Source organism: Ambystoma mexicanum, chromosome 11 (genome assembly GCF_040938575.1).
Source record: "Ambystoma mexicanum isolate Mex_15411 chromosome 11, UKY_AmexF1_1, whole genome shotgun sequence".
In the NCBI taxonomy this organism is placed as follows: Eukaryota; Metazoa; Chordata; class Amphibia; order Caudata; family Ambystomatidae; genus Ambystoma; species Ambystoma mexicanum.
Genome location: NC_090934.1, coordinates 417,343,902 through 417,365,793, shown reverse-complemented (window position 1 = coordinate 417,365,793; position 21,892 = coordinate 417,343,902). Strand labels below are relative to the sequence as shown.

At 52.7% G+C, this 21,892-nt stretch overlaps 2 protein-coding genes across 2 annotated transcripts; both read left to right on the top strand.

The window, feature by feature from the left end:
* Window positions 1-315: 315 nt before the first annotated feature.
* On the top strand, window positions 316-1,290 carry LOC138504987 (octapeptide-repeat protein T2-like). Its single transcript, XM_069625352.1, has one exon. The coding sequence runs from the start codon at window positions 316-318 to the stop codon at window positions 1,288-1,290; it is 975 nt and encodes a 324-aa protein (XP_069481453.1).
* Window positions 1,291-5,139: 3,849 nt separating this feature from the next.
* LOC138504986 (ribosome-binding protein 1-like) lies at window positions 5,140-6,351 on the top strand. Its single transcript, XM_069625351.1, has one exon. It carries the CDS (start codon window positions 5,140-5,142, stop codon window positions 6,349-6,351), a length of 1,212 nt encoding a protein of 403 aa, XP_069481452.1.
* Window positions 6,352-21,892: the final 15,541 nt, after the last annotated feature.

Genomic DNA, 21,892 nt, shown 5'->3' with positions numbered 1-21,892 from the left:
GAAGGAGGCATCAGAAAAGGGACACAGTGCAAGGAGCAAGGGGAGAGGAGAACCATGGATGGGAACACAGGAAAGGGACACAGCAACGGGTAACAATGGGAGAGGAGAAACATGGATGGGAACCCAGGGAAGGAGACATTGGAAAAGGAACACAGAGACCGGGAGCAAGAGGAGAGGAGAACCTAGGATGGGAAACCCAGGAAAGGCAGCATCAGAAAAGCAACACAGCAACAGGGAGCAAGGGGAGATGAGAACCCAGGGAAGGAGGCATGAGAAAAGGTACACAGTGATAGAGAGCAAGGGGAGAGGAGAACCATGGATGGAATCCCAGGGAAGGAACCACCAGTAAAGGGACACAGCAACAGAGAACAATGGGAGAGGAGAACCATGGATGGGCAACCAGGGAAGGAAACATCGGGAAAGGGACACAACGACAGGGAGCCAGGGGATAGGAGAACCATGGATGGGAACCCAGGAAAGGAATCCTCGGGAAAGGGAAACAGCAAAAGGGAGCAAGAGGAGAGGGGAACTATGGATGGGCATCTAGGGAAGGAGGCATTGGAAAAGGGACACAGCAACAGGGAGCAAGGGGAGAGGAGAACCATGGATGGGAGCCCATGGATGGAGGCATTAGAAAAGGATCACCACGACAGCGAGCAAGGAGAGAGGAGAACCATGGATGGACAACCAGGGAAGGAAACATCTGGAAAGAGACACAACGACAGTGAGCCAGGTAATCGGAGAACCATAGATAGGAACCCAGGAAAGGAAGCATCAGGAAAGGTAAACAGCAACAGGGAACAATGGGGGAGGAGAACCATGGATGGGCAACCAGGGAAGGAAATATCGGGAAAGGGACAAAACGACAGGGAGCCGGGGGATAGGAGAATCATGGATGGGAACCCAGGAAAGGAAGCATCAGGAAAGGGAAACAGCAAAAGGGAGCAACGGGAGAGGGGAACTATGGATGGGCACCGAGGGAAGGAGGCATTAGAAAAGGGACACAGCACCAGGGAGCAAGGGGAGAGGAGAACCATGGATGGGAGCCCATGGATGGAGGCATTAGAAAAGGATCACCACGACAGCGAGCAAGGAGAGAGGAGAACCATGGATGAGAACCCAAGGAAAGATGCATCAGAAAAGGGACACAGCGACAGGGAGCAAGGGGAGAGGAGAACCATGGATGGGAACCCAGGGAAGGAGGCATCAGAAAAGGGACACAGAGACAGTGAACAAGGGCTGAGGCGAACCATGGATGGGGACCAAGGGAAGGAAGAATCAGAAAAGTGAAACAGCGAAATGAAGCAAGGGAAATGGAGAACCATGTATTGGAACCCAGGGAAGGGAGCATCTGGAAAGGGACACAGCAACAGGGAGCAAGGAGAGAGGAGAACTATGGATGGGAACCCAGGGAAGGAGGCATTGGAAAAGGGACACAGCGACAGGAAGCCAGGGGATAGGAGAACCATGGATGGGAACCCAGGAAAGGAAGCAAGAAAGGGACACAGCAACAGGGAGCAAGGGGAGAGGAGAACTATGGTGGGAACCCAGGAAAAGAGGCATTGGGAAAGGGACACAGTGACAGGGAGAAAGGGGAGAGGAGAATCATGGATGGGAACCCAGGAAAGGAAGCATCAGGAAAGGGACACAGCAAAAGGGAGCAAGGGGAGAGGGGAAATATGGATGGGCACCCAGGGACGGAGGCATTAGGAAAGTAACACCGTGACAGCGAGCAAGGGGAGAGGAGAACCATTGATGAGAACCCAGGGAAAGAGGCATCAGAAAAGGGACACAGCAACAGGGAGCAAGGGGAGAGGAGAACCATGGATGGGAACGCAGTGAAGGAGACATCAGAAAAGGGACACAGCGACAGTGAGCAAGGGAAGAGGAGAACCATGGCTAGGGACCAAGGGAAGGAAGCATCGGGAAAGGGACACAGCGAAAGGAAGCTAGGGAAATGGAGAACCATGGATTGGACCCCAGGGAAGGAAGCATCAGGAAAGGGACACAGCAAAGGGAGCAAGGAGAGAGGAGAACTATGGATGGGAACCCAGGGAGGAGGCATTGGAAAAGGAACACAGCGACAGGAAGCCAGGGGATAGGAGAACCATGGATGGGAACCCAGGAAAGGAAGCAGGAAAGGGACACAGCACCAGGGAGCAAGGGGAGAGGAGAACTATGGTTGGGAACCCAGGGAAAGAGACATTGGAAAGGGGGACCAGCGACAGGGAGCAAGGGGAGAGGAGAACCATGGATGGGAACGCAGTGAAGGAGACATCAGAAAAGGACACAGCGACAGTGAGCAAGGGAAGAGGAGAACCATGGATGGGGACCAAGGGAAGGAAGCATCGGGAAAGGGTCACAGCGAAAGGAAGCTAGGGAAATGGAGAACCATGGATTGGAACCCAGGGAAGGAAGCATCAGGAAAGGGACACAGCAACAGGGAGTAAGGGGAGAGGAGAACTATGGTTGGGAACCCAGGGAAAGAAACATTGGAAAGGGGGCACAGCGACAGGGAGCAAGGGGAGAGGAGAATCATGGATGGGAGCCCAGGGAAGGAGGCATCAAAAAAGCAACGCAGTGACAGGGAGCAAGGGGAGAGAAGAACCATGGATGGGAGCCCAGGGAAGGAGGCATTACAAAAGTATCACCACGACAGCGAGCAAGGAGAGAGGAGAACCATGGATGAGAACTCAGGGAAAGAGGCATCAGAAAAGGGACACAGCGACAGTGAGCAAGGGCTGAGGCGAACCATGGATGGGGACCAAGGGAAGGAAGCATCAGGAAAGAGACACATCGCAATGAAGCAAGGGAAATGGAGAACCATGGATTGTAACCCAGGGAAGGAAGCATCTGGAAAGGGACAGAGCAACAGGGAGCAAGGAGAGAGGAGAACTATGGATGGGAACCCAGGGAAGGAGGCATTGGAAAAGGGACACAGCGACAGGAAGCCAGGGGATAGGAGAACCCTGGATGGGAACCCAGGAAAGAAAGCAGGAAAGGGACACAGCAACAGGGAGCAAGGGGAGAGGAAAACTATGGTTGGGAACCCAGGGAAAGAGGCATTGGAAAATGGACACAGCGACAGGGAGCAAGGGGAGAGGAGAATCATGGATGGGAACCCAGGAAAGGAAGCATCAGGAAAGGGACACAGCAAGGGAGCAAGGGGAGAGGGGGACTATGGATGGGCACCCAGGCAAGGAGGCATTAGGAAAGTGACACTGCGATAGCGAGCAAGAGGAGAGGAGAACCATTGATGAGAACCCAGGGAAAGAGGCATCAGAAAAGGGACACAGCGACAGGGAGCAAGGGGAGAGGAGAATCATGGATGGGAGCCCAGCGAAGGAGGCATCAGAAAAGCAACACAGTTACAGGGAGCAACGGTAGAGGAGAACCATGGATGAGAACCCAGGGAAAGAGGCATCAGAAAAGGGACACCGCGACAGTGAGCAAGGGCTGAGGCGAACCATGAATGGGGACCAAGCGGAGGAAGCATCAGGAAAGAGACACAGCGAAATGAAGCAAGGGAAATGGAGAACCATGGATTGGAACGCAGGGAAGGAAGCATCTGGAAAGGGACACAGAAACAGGGAGCAAGGAGAGAGGAGAACTATGGATGGGAACCCAGGGAAGGAGGCATTGGAAAAGGAACACAGCGACAGGAAGCCAGGGGATAGGAGAAGCATGGATGAGAACCCAGGAAAGGAAGCAGGAAAGGGACACAGCAACAGGGAGCAAGGGGAGAGGAGAACTATGGTTGGGAACCCAGGGAAAGAGGCATTGGAAAATGGACACAGCGACAGGAAGCAAGGGGAGAGGAGAATCATGGATGGGAACCCAGGAAAGGAAGCATCAGGAAAGGGACACAGCAAGGGAGCAACTGGAGAGGGGAACTATGGATGGGCACCCAGGGAAGGAGGCATTAGGAAAGTAACACTGCGACAGCGAGCAAGGGGAGAGGAGAACCATTGATGAGAACCCAGGGAAAGAGGCATCAGAAAAGGGACACAGCAACAAGGAGCAAGGGGAGAGGAGAACCATGCATGGGGACCCGGGAAGGAGGCATCGGAAAAGGAACACAGCGACAGTGAGCAAGGGAAGAGGAGAACCATGGATGGGGACCAAGGGAAGGAAGCATCGGGAAATGGACACAGCGAAAGCAAGCTAGGGAAATGGAGAACCATGGATTGGAACCCAGGGAAGGAAGCATCGGGAAAGGGACACAGCAAAAGGGAGCAAGGGGAGAGGAGAACTATTAATGGGCACCCAGGGAAGGAAACATCGGGAAAGGGACACAATGACAGGGAGCCAGGGGATAGGAGAACCATGGATGAGAACCTAGGAAAGGAAGCATCAGGAAAGGGACACAGCAAAACGGAGCAAGGGGAGAGGAGAACTATGGATGGGAACCCAGGGAAGGAGGCACTGGAAAAGGGACACAGCGACAGGAAGCCAGGGGATAGGAGGACCATGGATGGGAACCCAGGAAAGGAAGCAGGAAAAGGACACAGCAACAGGGAGCAAGGGGAGAGGAGAACTATGATTGGGAACCCAGGTAAAGAGGCATTGGAAAGGGGACACAGCGATAGGGAGCAAGGGGAGAGGAGAATCATGGATGGGAGCCCAGCGAAGGAGGCATCAGAAAAACAACACAGTGACAGGGAGCAAGGGGAGAGGAGAACCATGGATGAGAAGGCAGGGAAGGAGGAAATTGAAAAGGGACACAGCAACATGGAGCAAGGGAAGAGGAGAACCAAGGATGGGAACCAAGGGAAGGAAGCATCGGGAAAGGGACACAGCGAAAGGAAGCAGGAAAGGGACACAGCAATAGGGAGCAAGGGGAGAGGAGAACTATGGTTGGGAACCCAGGGAAAGAGGCATTGGAAAATGGACACAGCGACAGGGAGCAAGGGGAGAGGAGAATCATGGATGGGAACCCAGGAAAGGAAGCATCAGGAAAGGGACACAGCAAGGGAGCAAGGGGAGAGGGGAACTATGGATGGGCACCCAGGGAAGGAGGCATTAGGAAAGTAACACTGCGACAGCGAGCAAAGGGAGAGGAGAACCATTGATGAGAACCCAGGGAAAGAGGCATCAGAAAAGGGACACAGCGACAGGGAGCAAGGGGAGAGGAGAACTATGGATGGGTACCCACCGAAGGAGGCATCAGAAAAGGCAAACAGCGACAGTGAGCAAGGGAAGAGGAGAACCATGGATGGGGACCAAGGGAAGGAAGCATCGGGAAATGGACACAGCGAAAGGAAGCTAGGGAAATGGAGAACCATGGATTGGAACCCAGGGAAGGAAACATCGGGAAAGGGACACAATGACAGGGAGCCAGGGGATAGGAGAACCATGGATGAGAACCTAGGAAAGGAAGCATCAGGAAAGGGACACAGCAAAAGGGAGCAAGGGGAGAGGAGAACTATGGATGGGAACCCAGGGAAGGAGGCATTGGAAAAGGGACACAGTGACAGGAAGCCAGGGGATAGGAGAACCATGGATGGGAACCCAGGAAAGGAAGTAGGAAAGGGACACAGCAACAGGGAGCAAGGGGAGAGGAGACTTATGATTGGGAACCCAGGTAAAGAGGCATTGGAAAGGGGACACAGCGACAGGGAGCAAGGGGAGAGGAGAATCATGGATGGGAGCCCAGCGAAGGAGGCATCAGAAAAGCAACACAGTTACAGGGAGCAAGGGGAGAGGAGAACCATGGATGAGAACCCAGGGAAAGAGGCATCAGAAAAGGGACACAGCTACAGTGAGCAAGGGCTGAGGCGAACCATGGATGGGGACCAAGGGAAGGAAGCATCGGGAAATGGACACAGCGAAATGAAGCAAGGAAAATGGAGAACCATGGATTGGAACCCAGGGAAGGAAGCATCTGGAAAGGGACACAGCAACAGGGAGCAAGGAGAGAGGAGAACTATGGATGGGAACCCAGGGAAGGAGGCATTGGAAAAGGGACACAGCGACAAGAAGCCAGGGGATAGGAGAACCATGGATGGGAACCCAGGAAAGGAAGCGGGAAAGGGACAGAGCAACAGGGAGCAAGGGGAGAGGAGAACTATGGTTGGGAACCCAGGGAAAGAGGCATTGGAAAATGGACACAGCGACAGGGAGCAAGGGGAGAGGAGAATCATGGATGGGAACCCAGGGAAAGAGGCATCAGAAAAGGGACACAGCGACAGGGAGCAAGGGGAGAGGAGAACCATGGATGGGAACCCAGGGAAGGAGGCATCAGAAAAGGCACACAGCGACAATGAGCAAGGGAAGAGGAGAACCCTGGATGGGGACCAAGGGAAGGAAGCATCGGGAAATGGACACAGCGAAAGGAAGCTAGGGAAATGAAGAACCATGTATTGGAACCCAGGGAAGGAAGCATCAGGAAAGGGACACAGCAAAAGGGAGCAAGGGGAGAGGAGAACTATTAATGGGCACCCAGGGAAGGAAACATCAGGAAAGGGACACAATGACAGGGAGCCAGGGGATAGGAGAACCATGGATTAGAACCTAGGAAAGGAAGCATCAGGAAAGGTTCACAGCAAAAGAGAGCAAGGGGAAAGGAGAACTATGGATGGGAACCCAGGGAAGGAGGCATTGGAAAAGGGACACGGCGACAGGAAGCCAGGGGATAGGAGAACCATGGATGGGAACCGAGGAAAGAAAGCAGGAAAGGGACACAGCAACAGGGAGCAAGGGGAGAGGAGAACTATGATTGGGAACCCAGGTAAAGAGGCATTGGAAAGGGGACACAGCGACAGGGAGCAAGGGGAGAGGAGAATCATGGATGGGAGCACAGCGAAGGAGGCATCAGGAATGCGGAGTTGGCTGCAGAGTTGCAGTCTGTGGCAGTCACTCCAACCCTTTCTCCAGAGACAGGAGTCTCTCTACTGTGTCCAGCCTCACACGTGGGAGGATCCATAAAACCCCCACGCAGCCGCGGAGCGGCCGCGGAGTTGGCTGCAGAGTTGCAGTCTGTGGCAGTCACTCCAACCCTTTCTCCAGAGACAGGAGTCTCTCTACTGTGTCCAGCCTCACACGTGGGAGGATCCATAAAACCCCCACCCAGCCGCGGAGCGGCCGCGGAGTTGGCTGCAGAGTTGCAGTCTGTGGCAGTCACTCCAACCCTTTCTCCAGAGACAGGAGTCTCTCTACTGTGTCCAGCCTCACACGTGGGAGGATCCATAAAACCCCCACCCAGCCGCGGAGCGGCCGCGGAGTTGGCTGCAGAGTTGCAGTCTGTGGCAGTCACTCCAACCCTTTCTCCAGAGACAGGAGTCTCTACTGTGTCCAGCCTCACACGTGGGAGGATCCAAAAAACCCCCACCCAGCCGCGGAGCGGCCGCGGAGTTGGCTGCAGAGTTGCAGTCTGTGCACGTCTGTGCACGTCTGAAACAACTGAAATGGCCGCACCATCAGCGGACCCCACTTCCATGGACACAGCCACGGACCGAGAATCCGCGGAAACACAGGAGGGTCGTCTGCTCCGAAGCGCGTGCCCACGCCCCGCTGCTGGAAAAAGCCTACAACATCGCAGCGTACAACCTCACCACCCGCTGGGTCCACCCCATAAACATTTAACAACCCCAACAGTAACAATGGCAACCTCCCGTTTAAAACAGGACCTTCTCGAACAACCTGGGCCAAATACCTCAAAACCTGTAACAACTTGCCAAAAAACAAACCCAGAAAAAGCAGAGGACCCGCATCAACAGACACCTGAAACCGTGTCTTCAGCGCCGAACCCGCTGAATCCGGACCTTGAAAGCGTCCCATCGGCACTCTCACGCCAGTGCCAACAAGTTCCTGCTCCGGCCATGGCGTCCGCCAGCACCCGGCCAGCGCACCCTCGCCTGCGGCCCCTACCCCCACAGCCCCGGGACCTGATGGCCTCCGGAGGGAGGATCGAGGACCGTGAGCGGGGGGAGAGGTCCGCACCAGTGGAAAGCGCGGATTAGACACCGCGAGCCAGCCTGGAGGGAGAACGAAGTCCTGCTCCCTCGGCAACGGCCTTCCCGGAAATGGCCCCGAAAGAGGCTGCGCATCCGCAGGCCTTTCTGGGGGAGGAGCCAGGCTCCATCGCTCATCCCCCGGCAGGACGCGACAAACAGTGGGAAGGGCTCGATGGCCACAAGGCCACGCCCCCCACTGTGGAGGACTCGCAGCCACCTCGCCCGCTACGAAATGGTCTAACAGACCTCTCAGTAGAGTACAGAGGTCCCGAAAGTAACGCAGAATCAACCAAGGTAAACCAAGACACCAACGCGTCAATACAAACCGAAGCTCAAGTGCATTCTAGCAAGCCATCAAAAGTCTTTCCTCGTCACTCAGTAGACGAGCACAGAGCCTCGGGGACTACAGGAAACGAAGACCAGGTCTCAGGCCTGGAAAAGTCTACGCCACCCCTGCTCACGTCTCTGGCAGAGTCGATAAACAAAACAAAACGCACCAGGAAAGAGGCGGAGTCCCCTGACACAGGAAACTCAAGACCCACTTGGAAGAAAGCTCCCTCAAAACTTACAAATAAAACACAAAAAAGCACAATCAGGCTACAGACGTCAAAAAACCAAAAAAGTGGTCAAGCATCAAAAAAATCCGGGGGCACGAAATCAATAAAACCATCGGTCGCCACCCTCGTAACCGACTTCTTCCATGCTTTCGCGCCAGAGCCTCACTCCAGGCAAGCTGACCTTACCGACAAGGAAATACTGGAGGCAATAAAAACGTGCCAACCCCCTGAAAAAGCGAGGAAAATAACCCCACCGACAAATCCGTGTGTTCAACACCAATACTCTGCAAACAACATACAATCTGCTTCTCCTTTGAAAAAGGCCCTACAGGAGAAATCAGCAAAGCAAATTGACGCGACTCCACACCGAGTACCGGGGCCCCAACACACATCTAACAGGGAAATTACGCCGAAACAAACCGCAGAAACCAACCGAGCTATCGTACCTACAGAAAAGCTCATTGGCGTGATGCAAACAGCCTCATCCAGGGAAAACCCGGCTCTGGTCAATCTTAAAGCCTCACAACCTGTTAGTAAAGGCTCCCCACATCCAACCCAACTGAACCCAAATGCTTTCCCCGAAACTCCAGAGCAGACAGGGCCACAGTCATCTCAAGATCAAGCCACCGAAACACAGAGGCCAAACCCCCCGCAAACTGAACAAAAGCCAGAAACTCCCTCAAACAATGCAGCCGCGCCAAGTTCAAATAAGGAACGGCTGATTGGCAGCCGGCAGGATGGCGCTTCAACCGCTCTTTCACTAAAATCATACCTACCAGGGCGACTCAGTGGTGGCCTACCTGATCTACCCCCTTCGCCTGTAGTAAGACGGATCTTAAACAAGTCCAACTCATTTTCGCCAGCTCCTAAACAACGCCCTCCACCCCAGGGCTCGCCAATGGAGCCGGCAGCGCAACACAAGAGAGACCTTCTCTCAATAATGTCAGCTGTCACCATCGCAATGAACCCGTTTACCAAACTATATGAAGGCATCAACGAAAATCTGAAAGACAACACAGCGATGCAAGCTACAATGCTCTCGAAACTAACCTTTCTGGAAGGATACATCACAGCCTTAGACGACAAATTCAAAAACCTAAAGTTGGTCATGGAACAAGGCCATAAAGACACGGCAAACCTCCTCACCTCATCTTGCTTGGGGGATAAACAGGGAGGCCAAATCTCCTCAGCACAACATTCACTTCCACCCTCTAGCATAGTCCCCCACAAGCTATTGGACCTTGGCTCTCCAATTCCTGAACCACAAGAGGTGATTGTTATCACAGATGAAACAGTCAACGCTTTGCTCCCCTCGAAACTGACAGTGAGGGTGGTAGACCCCTCGTATCCCTTGTTTACAGGCACGAGACCGGAAAAACAACCCCCTGGGGGAAAATCCAAAATCCAAAATCCAAACTCAGTAAAGCAATCAAGTTTACGGTCAACAAAAAAGAAAGAGAAAGAAAGAAATCTGGCCCGGAGTCCGGCCGCAAACCAATCAACATCAAAAGCCTCCCCCAGAACATCAGAGGACTTTCTAGTAGACGAGGTCCTGATGAACATCTCTCAACACCTCGAAGACACTCAAGATCCACCACCTGACAAAAATGAGAAAATGCCTCAACCACCAAATCCGCAGACTCCTTCACCTAAAGGGGATCAAAATGCAAAAAAAGAAAACCCAAAGGAATCGTCAGAAGAGGACTCGCCATACAATTTTATCACCTTGGAAGAGCGTAGGAAAATCCTCCAACGCCGGAAACCCGCTACCTTCCGTAGCCCTATAAGCTCCCAAGCGGTGTCATTCACATACCCACCAGCACGCGAGGGGCCAACTTGCAAAAAGTCAGCCTCCAGCGTCCAATACAGCCCACAGCAGACGCGACGAACCCAGGACTTCCATCTAAAGTCCAACGAAGACACATATTCGGAGCCAAGGAAAACCGACAAAATGGGGCAACACCTGTGTCCCCACTCCATTTCAAGGACTGAACAACACCGGAAAAGACACGGCTCCGTGAGGGAGTCCCCGATCGAGCTCGAACAACACGCTGAAAACGACGACGACATCATACTGAATAGAAGAGGGATCCTCATGCTATTCAGCCTGATCCCAACCCTCCGGAAGATCAAGTCCTCCGATCTAAAAATCATCTACCCATACCACTCTAACGAAAGAGCAAAAGCCTATATCTACCCAGTTTCAAAACACACAAAGACAAAAATCGCGGACGCAACAAACGACCTGGCTGCACTAGGTGACATTGTGCAAAGAGATCCTCAAAATTCGCAAAGCTGGGAGAAGGCCAAACCAGAAAGAAAATCGGTCCGAAAGGACAAAATCTCTGGAAAAGAGAAGAAAGCGGAGCCACAAAGCCTTCCAGAACGTACTCGAACAGCGGTAAACTCATCCTCAAAGTCACATGAGAGCCACCGAGAAAACAAACATGTCATCCCCAGGCGCGATAAGCCGCAAAAGCCCACAGAAGTGACAACCTCGAAGCATAAACAGCCAAAAGCAGACCTACTCAACTTGACTAAGACCGTGTCTATGGCGCAAAATAACAGGACGAACATCGGAGCCCCAACAGAGAGCGCCTCTACATCCTCAAAACTAGCTGCGAAACTACAGGGGCTGTGGGCCTGGCTCCCAAAGGCCTTATACCACGGGACAAAATAGCAATCCGCAGGTCGGCCTGCCGAACCCATGGGAAAACGGAATGTCGACCACCTCATATCTTCACTACACCTTTGCTCATGGAACACGAGAGGACACTTACATCTTACCACAACGGGTGACGCAAACCTAGCCTCATTCGACATCATTTGTCTCCAAGAGACCTGGCTCAGACAAAATCCAGCTATGGATGGTTATGATACAATCCTGGCCCCAGCCAACAAAGGAGCCCTAGGTCGGCCGACATCAGGTCTCCTTTTGGCCTGCCGACAGGGAATCGGGCTGACACTTAAGTCTACCCTTCAAGCAAATCTCTCAATATTAGCTGTACTACTCGAATGGGCCGAAAAACCCTCCTCCAGTCCATCACAAATAGCGGTGATTAACACTTACTGGAACCCAGCGGCAATACATCACCAGTCCTACCTTTCAATGATGGAAAACCTGGTCGATGAAATTCAAGCAACACGACAGGTCTCTTCAATCATCATCTGTGGGGACTTGAATGCCAAATGCTCCAAGGAAGTGCAAACACTGGACGCATCCTCGCAAACCACAACAGCAGTGAAAAGAGGTTACCTATGGTCTTCCTTGATGTCCTCCAGAAAATTCGAAAACCTGAACTTCGTCTTCCCAAATGAAAATCGTCTGCCGACCTGGGAACAAGGCTCACTAAATGCGACCATAGATTACATCTATGTATCCAGACCCCTCCTGAGCAAAGTACAAACCTTTGAAGTCCGACAGACCACAGCCAGCGATCACAATCAGCTGACGATGTCTCTGGTAAACCACCACAAGGCGCCTGAACCCTACACCATGGAAGTAGAATCAAACGCCCGTGGAAACCGCCTAAACCTGACAACTCGAGCGGTTAAATCTTTGCTGGCAAACTATACCGGGGAAGAAAGATCTAAGGGCGCAGAGTCTCGATTATGTACCTCTGCTGTTAAAATATCGGATGAACTTAAAACAGAAAGCCCCGTCCTCCGCATCTCCAAAGCATGCTTATGATCCCGCCCTGGTGACAAAACGAAGGGAGCTCCAAAAACTCAAAAGACAACTAGGTAACAATCCGTCAAATAAAGAAAAACTAAAATCGGCAATCGCAACCTATAAATCATGGGTGAAAGAACACCATCACCGATTATACCAACAAGACGCCGAAATTATGCTAAAAGCCATCAGTGGCAACAAAGCCAAAGAATTTTGGTCTTTGCTGAAATCTGCGGTGCCTTCAATAAACAACTCTACAATCAACGCCATGCCGGAGCACAAATGGATCACACACTTCTCTACGGTCTTCCAAGCCCCCGCTCAAACCACCTGCTGGGATATCACAGACCAGACGTCAGCCTGGATCCAACTGGACGACCAACAAGAAATCAGCAACCATATCAAAAAACTGAAGATCTCCAGAGCAGCGGGCCCGGACGGGATCTCAAACATCGACCTGAAAAACAACTGTCAGGAATGGGCAACACTGTTAGCTTCCATCTTTCAGAAATGCTCTGAGCAGAAATCCCTGCCGCCATCCTGGACAAAAGCAATCATCGTTCCCATCTACAAAAAGGGGGACATCACTGACCCCCGAAATTACCGTCCAATTGCCCTGTTGGACTGCATCGGCAAAGTCTTTGGAAGTTTACTTCTGAACCGCTTTCAATCTTGGGCTGAATCTGCCCCATGCAATGATAAATACCAATCGGGCTTCAAGAAAAACACGGGCACGGCGGCAAACATCTTAGCGATCAGCACTCTAAAAAGCAAAGCCTGGGAAAAATAAATCTCGAATCTTCATCGCCTTCATCGACCTCTCACAGGCATTTGACCTTGTCGACAGACACCGCTTATGGGAAAAACTGGAGAGGTGGAGTTGTCCACAAGAAATACTACAACCAATTAAAGCTCTCCACACGGACACTTCCCTCAGGGTTCGACTTTCCCAAAGAGGCACCGTATCAGACGAAATTCAGATTGGGCGAGGGGTAAAACAGGGATGCCCGCTTGCTCCTGCACTGTTTCTTGCATACATCGGCGATTATGGGGACTCAGTAGATCTGGAACATACTTTTCCACCGGCTCTTGCATCCTCGAAAATAAGCCATCTGTTGTATGCTGACGACCTAATACTCCTGGATCAGACCCAGATCGGCCTCCAGAGACAACTATCTAACCTCCTGAGCTACACTGCTGAAAACAACTTAAAAATAAACCAAGAAAAAACAAAAATAAGGATACTGGAAGGATGACAGAAGAAAAACAAAACCTCTGAAAAATTCAAATGGTTCCTTGAGGGAAAAGAGATTGAGAGGGTCTCCGACTATAAATATCTAGGCGTCCAGATCGACCCCTCAAAAAACGAATTATCCATGCAGAGCGCCCTGGAAACAAAGCTAAAGAAATTAGCCTCCCAAGCAAAGGCGATTGATTCAAAATTTGGTAAATTTTCGTGCATCCCGGCAATAGACTTTTACAAGAAAAAAGTTGTCCCTTCAATCACCTACGGAGCTGAGGCTATGCCAACAATCCCAGAAAGAACTTGGCAAAAACTGGAGAGCAAGTTCTGGAAAACAGTCCTGGGTTTCCCAAAGTCCACATCCATTGCTGCAATCCGCCGGGAGCTAAGCTTATTGTCACTAACAGCAACAGTCAACCTAAACTCACTCAGGTTATTCAGGAAATGCATCACGGCCGACAGTGAGCAAATCTTCGGCCTGTTGAACAAAGAACTACAAAGTGGCAAAGTCAAAATGCTAAAAACCTGGAAAGGCAAAAATACGTCCCTTTTGGATTCAGTGATGTGCTCGGAAGCTGACCTCATCACAAATCCTCTGAGAGTTTACAAGAAATTGAAAGAATTAGACTGGATCCAGACTCAAGATCTAGCCACCAAAAATAAACTTCTTCTCCATCTTCCCCCTCGCTCTCTAAACTAAACGAGCCGATGCAATACTACGAAACTACATGCTAAGAATCAGGTTGAATCTGCTCGAAACCAACGAGATTCTAAACATCAGAGGCCTATCTGATTCCAACATGTGTCGTCTGTGCAACGCCAAAACAGAATCCATCAGGCACCTACTGCTCTCATGCCCAGAAACCCTAGACCTGAGATCGGCCTACATAAAGCACTTCAGCTCAGAGGAATATGGGTGGGACAAAGACTCCTGCTGGAACAGACTGATAGGAGGGGATCGAACCTCCTGGTTACTAGCATCAATCAAAATAATGCAACATACTCTGCAGAGGATAGAGGGTTGACGGTCCCACCCTTGTGCAGCCACTGGACTTCTGTTTCTATTTTCTCTGCGCAAGCTATCTCCTCGTCCTTTTGTAAAGTTCTAAATGAACATACACAAATAAAAAAATAAATAAAAAAAAGCAACACAGTGACAGGGAGCAAGGGGAGAGGAGAACCATGGATGAGAAGGCAGGGAAGGAGGAAATTGAAAAGGGACACAGCAACAGGGAGCAAGGGAAGAGGAGAACCAAGGATGGGAACCAAGGGAAGGAAGCATCGGGAAAGAGACACAGCGAAAGGAAGCAAGGGAAATGGAGAACCGTGGATTGGAACCCAGGGAAGGAAGCATAGGGAAAGGGACACAATGACAGGGAGCCAGGGGATAGGAGAAACATGGATGGGAACCCAGGAAAGGAAGCTTGTGGAAGGAGGCATCAGAAAAGCAACACAGCGTCAGGGAGCAAGGGTGGAGGGGAGCCATGGATGGAAGCCCGGAGAAGGAGGCATTGGAAAAGCAAGACCGTGACATGGAGCAAGGGGAGAGGAGAACCATAGATGAGAACCCAGGGAAGGAAGCAACAGAAAAGGGACACAGTGAAGGTGAGCAAGGGGAGAGGAGAACCATAAGTGGGAACACAGGAAAGGAAGCATCAGGAAAGGGATACAGCAACTGGAAGCAATGGGAGAGGAGAACCATGGATGGCAACCAAGGGAAGGAAGCATCGGGGAAGGGACACAGAGACAGGGAGCAAGGGGAGAGGAGAACCATGGATGGGAACCCAGGGGAGGAAGCATAAGAAAAGGGGCACAGCGACAGGGAGCAAGGGAAGAGGAGAAACATGGATGGTAAACAAGGGAAGGAAGCATCGGGAAAGGGACACAGCCACAGGATTCAAGGGCATAGGAGAACCATGGATAGAAACCCAGGAAAGGAAGCATCAGGAAAGGGACACAGCAAAAGGGAGCAAGGGGAGCGGGGAACTATGGATGGGCACCATTGTAGGAGGCATTGGAAAAGAGACACAGCGACAGGGAGAAGGTGAAAGGAGAGCCACGGATGGGAACCTAGGGAAGGAGGCATTAGAAAAGTAACACAGCGACAGCGAGCAAGGGGAAAGGAGAACCATGGATGAGAACCCAGGGATAGAGGATCAGAAAAGGGACACAGCGACAGGGAGCACGGGGAGAGGAGAACCATGGATGGGAACCCAGGGAAGGAGGCATCAGAAAAGGGACACAGCGACAGTGAGCAAGGGAAGAGGAGAAACATGGATGGGAGCCTAGGGAAGGAGGCATGCGTAAAGACACACAGCGACAGGGAGCAAGGGGAGAGGAGAACCATGGATGTGAACACAGGGAAGGAGGCATCAGGAAAGGGACACAGGGATGGGGAGCAAGGGGAGAGGAGAACCATGGATGGGGACCCAGGAAAGGAAGCATCAGGAAAGGGACACAGCAAAAGGGAGCAAGGGGAGAGGGGAACTATGGATGGGCACCAGGGAAGGAGGCATTACAAAAGTAACACAGCGACAGGGAGCAGGGGGAGAGGAGAACCATGGATGGGAACCCAGGGAAGGAGGCATCAGAAAAGGACCACAGCAACACAGAGCAAGGGGAGAGGAGAACTATGGATGGGAGCCTAGGGAAGGAGGCATGCATAAAGACACACAGCGACAGGGAGCAAGGGGAGAGGAGAACCATGGATGTGAACACAGGGAAGGAGGCATCAGAAAAGGGACACAGGGATGGGGAGCAAGGGGAGAGGAGAACCATGGATGGGGACCCAGGAAAGGAAGCATCAGGAAAGGGACACAGCAAAAGGGAGCAAGGGGAGAGGGGAACTATGGATGGGCACCAGGGAAGGAGGCATTACAAAAGTAACACAGAGACAGCAAGCAAAGGGAGAGGAGAACCATGGATGAGAACGCAGGGAAAGAGGCATCAGAAAAGGGACACAGCGACAGTGAGCAAGGAAGAGTAGAACCATGGATGGGGACCCAGGAAAGGATGCACCAGGAAAGGGACACAGCAACAGGGAGAAGGGGGAGAGGAGAACCATGGAAAGGAGCACAGGGAAGGAGGCATCCGAAAAGCAACACAACGACAGGGAACAAGGGGAGAGGAGCACCATGGATGGGAACACAGGGGAGGAGGCATCAGAAAAGGGACACAGCGACAGGGAGCAAGGGAAGAAGAGAACCATGGATGGGAACCCAGGGTAGGAAGCATCGGGAAAAGGATACAGCAACAGAGAGCAAGGGGAGAGGAGCACCATGGATAGGGACCCAGGAAAGGAAGCATCAGGAAAGGGACACAGCAAAAGGCAGCAAGGGAAGAGGAGAACTATGGATGGGATCCCAGGGAAGTAGGCATCGGAAAAGGGACACAGCGACAGGGAGCAAAGGGAGAGGAGAACCGTGGATGAGAACCCAGGGAAGGAGGCATCAGAAAAGAGACACAGCAACAGGGAGCAAGGGGAGAGGAGAACCATGGAAGGGAACCCATGGAAGGAGGCATCAGAAAAGTAAAACAGCGACATGGAGCAAAGGGGAGAGCAGAACCATGAGGAACCCAGGGAATGGGGCATCAGAAAAGCAATACAGCAACGGGGAGCAAGGGAAGAGGGGAACCATGGTGGGAACCCACGGAAGGAAGCATCAGGGAAGGGACACAGCAACAGGGAGCAAGGGGAGAGGAGAATCATGGATGGGAACCCACGGAAGGAAGCATCAGGGAAGCTACACAGCGACAGAGAGCAAGGGGAGAACCATGGATGGGAACCCAGGGAAGGAAGCACCGGGAAAAAGGCAAAGCAACAGGGAGCAAGGGGAGAGAAGACCCATGGATGGGAACACAGGGAAAGAGGCATCAGAAAAGCAATACAGCAACGGGGAGCAAGGGAAGAGGGGAACCATGGTGGGAACCCACGGAAGGAAGCATCAGGGAAGGGACACAGCAACAGGGAGCAAGGGGAGAGGAGAATCATGGATGAGACCCCAGAAAAGGAGGAATCAGAAAAGGGACACAGTGCAAGGAGCAAGGGGAGAGGAGAACCATGGATGGGAACACAGGAAAGGAAGCATCAGGAAAGGGACACAGCAACGGGTAGCAATGGGAGAGGAGAACCATGGATGGGAACTCAGGGAAGGAGGCATTGGAAAAGGGACACAGAGACAGGGAGCAAGAAGAGAGGAGAACCTAGGATGGGAAACCCAGGAAAGGAAGCATCAGAAAAGCAACACAGCGACAGGGAGCAAGGGGAGATGAGAACCCAGGGACGGAGGCATGAGAAAAGGTACACAGTGATAGGGAGCAAGGGGAGAGGAGAACCATGGATGGAAACCCAGGGAAGGAGGCATCAGAAAAGGGACACAGTGCAAGGAGCAAGTGGAGAGGAGAACATGGATGGGAACACAGGAAAGGAACCGTCAGGAAAGGGACACAGCAAGAGGGAACAAAGGGAGAGGAGAACCATGGATGGGCAACCAGGGAAGGAAACATTGGGAAAGGGATACAACGACAGGGAGCCAGGGGATAGGAGAACCATGGATGGGAACCCAGGAAAAGAAGCCTCAGGAAAGGGAAACAGCAAAAGGGAGCAAGGGGAGAGGGGAACTATGGATGGGCATCCAGGGAAGGAGGCATTGGAAAAGGGACACAGCGACAGGGAGCAAGGGGAGAGGAGAGCCATGGATGGGCAACCAGGGAAGGAAACATCGGGAAAAGGACACAACGACAGTGAGCCCGGGGATCGGAGAACCATGGATGGGAACCCAGGAAAGAAAGCATCAGGAAAGGGAAACAGCAACAGGGAACAATGGGAGAGGAGAGCCATGGATGGGCAACCAGGGAAGGAAACATCGGGAAAGGGACACAACGACAGGGAGCCATGGGATATGAGAACCATGGATGGGAACGCAGGAAAGGAAGCATCAGTAAAGGGAAACAGCAGAAGGGAGCAAGGGGAGAGGGGAACTATGGATGGGCATCCAGGAAGGAGGCATTTGAAAAGGGACACAGCGACAGGGAGCAAGGGGACAGGAGAGCCATGGATGGGAGCCCAGCGAAGGAGGCATTAGAAAAGTATCACCACGACAGCGAGCAAGGAGAGAGGAGAACCATGGATGAGAACCCAGGGAAAGAGGCATCAGAAAAGGGACACAGCGTCAGGGAGCAAGGGGCGAGGAGAACCATGGATGGGAGCCCAGGGAAGGAGGCATCAGAAAAGGGACACAGCGACAGTGAGCAAGGGATGAGGCGAACCATGGATGGGGACCCAGGAAAGGAAGCATCAGGAAAGGGACACAGCGACAGGGAGCAAGGGGAGATGAGAACCCAGGGAAGGAGGCATGAGAAAAGGTACACAGTGATAGGGAGCAAGGGGAGAGGAGAACCATGGATGGAAGCCCAGGGAAGGAGGCATCAGAAAAGGGACACAGTGCAAGGAGCAAGTGGAGAGGAGAACATGGATGGGAACACAGGAAAGGAACCATAAGGAAAGGGACACAGCAAGAGGGATCAAAGGGAGAGGAGAACCATGGATGGTCAACCAGGGAAGGAAACATTGGGAAAGGGACACAACGACAGGGAGCCAGGGGATAGGAGAACCATGGATGGGAACCCAGAAAAGGAAGCCTCAGGAAAGGGAAACAGCCAAAGAGAGCAAGGGGAGAGGGGAACTATGGATGGGCATCCAGGGAAGGAGGCATTGGAAAAGGGACACAGCGACAGGGAGCAAGGGGAGAGGAGAACCATGGATGGGCAACCAGGGAAGGAAACATTGGGAAAGGGACACAACAACAGTGAGCCAGGGGATCGGAGAACCATGGATGGGAACCCAGGAAAGAAAGCATCAGGAAAGGGAAACAGCAACAGGGAACAATGGGAGAGGAGAACCATGGATGGGCAACCAGGGAAGGAAACATCAGGAAAGGGACACAACGACGGGAAGCCACGGGATAGGAGAACCATGGATGGGAACCCAGGAAAGGAAGCATCAGGAAAGGGAAACAGCAGAAGGGAGCAAGGGGAGCGGGGAACTATGGATTGGCACCATGGAAGGAGGCATTGGAAAAGAGACACAGCGACAGGGAGAAGGAGAAAGGAGAGCCACGGATGGGAACCCAGGGAAGGAGGCATTAGAAAAGTAACACAGCGAGCAAGGGGAAAGGAGAACCATGGATGAGAACCCAGGAATAGAGGATCAGAAAAGGGACACAGCAACAGGGAGCAGGGGGAGAGGAGAACCATGGATGGGAACCCAGGGAAGGAGGCATCAGAAAAGGGACACAGCGACTGTGAGCAAGGGAAGAGGAGAACCATGGATAGGGACCCAGGAAAGGATGCACCAGGAAAGGGACACAGCAACACAGAGCAAGGGGAGAGGAGAACTATGGATGGGAACTCGGGGAAGGAGGCATTGGAAATGGACACAGCGACAGGGACCAAGGGGAGAGGAGAACCATGGATGGGAGCCTAGGGAAGGAGGCATGCGTAAAGACACACAGCGACAGGGAGCAAGGGGAGAGGAGAACCATGGATGGGAACCCAGGGAAGGAGGCATCAGAAAAGGGACACAGCGACTGTGAGCAAGGGAAGAGGAGAACCATGGATGGGAACCCAGGGAAGGAGGCATCAGAAAAGGGACACAGCGACTGTGAGCAAGGGAAGAGGAGAACCATGGATAGGGACCCAGGAAAGGATGCACCAGGAAAGGGACACAGCAACACAGAGCAAGGGGAGAGGAGAACTATGGATGGGAACTCGGGGAAGGAGGCATTGGAAATGGACACAGCGACAGGGACCAAGGGGAGAGGAGAACCATGGATGGGAGCCTAGGGAAGGAGGCATGCGTAAAGACACACAGCGACAGGGAGCAAGGGGAGAGGAGAACCATGGATGTGAACACAGGGAAGGAGGCATCAGAAAAGGGACACAGGGACGGGGAGCAAAGGGAGAGGAGAACCATGGATGGGGACCCAGGAAAGGAAGCATCAGGAAAGGGACACAGCAAAAGGGAGCAAGGGGAGACGGGAACTATGGATTGGCACCATGGAAGGAGGCATTAGAAAAGTAACACAGCGACAGCAAGCAAGGGGAGAGGAGAACCATGGATGAGAACCCAGGGAAAGAGGCATCAGAAAAGGGACACAGGGAGCAGGGGTAGAGGAGAACCATGGATGGGAACCCAGGGAAGGAGGCATCAGAAAAGGGACACAGGGACAGTGAGCAAGGGAAGAGGAGAACCATGGATGGGGACCCAGGAAAGGATGCACCAGGAAAGGGACACAGCAACAGGGAGAAGGGGGAGAGGAGAAACATGGAAGAGAGCACAGGGAAGGAGGCATCCGAAAAGCAACACAACGACAGGGAACAAGGGGAGAGGAGCACCATGGATGGGAACACAGGGGAGGAGGCATCAGAAAAGGGACACAGTGACAGGGAGCAAGGGAAGAAGAGAACCATGGATGGGAACCCAGGGTAGTAAGCATCGGGAACAGGATACAGTGACAGAGAGCAAGGGGAGAGGAGAACCATGGATAGGGACCCAGGAAAGGAAGCATCAGGAAAGGGACACAGCAAAAGGCAGCAAGGAGAGAGGAGAACTATGGATGGGATCCCAGGGAAGGAGGCATTGGAAAAGGGACACAATGACAGGGAGCAAAGGGAGAGGAGAACCGTGGATGAGAACCCAGGGAAGCAGGCATCAGAAAATAGACACAGCAACAGGGAGCAAGGGGAGAGGAGAACCATGGAAGGGATCCCATGGAAGGAGGCATCAGAAAAGTAAAACAGTGACATGGAGCAAAGGGGAGAGGAGAACCATGAATGGGAACCCAGGGAATGGGGCATCAGAAAAGCAATACAGCAACGGGGAGCAAGGGAAGAGGGGAACCATGGTGGGAACCCACGAAGGAAGCATCAGGGAAGGGACACAGCAACACGGAGCAAGGGGAGAGGTGAATCATGGATGGGAACCCACGGAAGGAAGCATCAGGGTAGGGACACAGCGACAGAGAGCAAGCGGAGAGGAGACTCATGGATGGGAACCCACGAAAGGAAGCATCGGGGAAGGGACACAGCGACAGAGAGCAAGGGGAGAACCATCGATGGGAACCCAGGGAAGGAAGCATCGGGAAAAAGGCACAGCAACAGGGAGCAAGGTGAGGGACACAATGACAGGGAGCCAGGGGATAGGAGAACCATGGATGGGAACCCAGGAAAGGAAGCCTCAGGAAAGGGAAACAGCAAAAGGGAGCAAGGGGAGAGGGGAACTATGGATGGGCATCCAGGGAAGGAGGCATTGGAAAAGGGACACAGCGACAGGGAGCAAGGGGAGAGGAGAACCATGGATGGGCAACCAGGGAAGGAAACATCGGGAAAGGGACACAACGACAGTGAGCCAGGGGATCGGAGAACCATGGATGGGAACCCATGAAAGAAAGCATCAGGAAAGGGA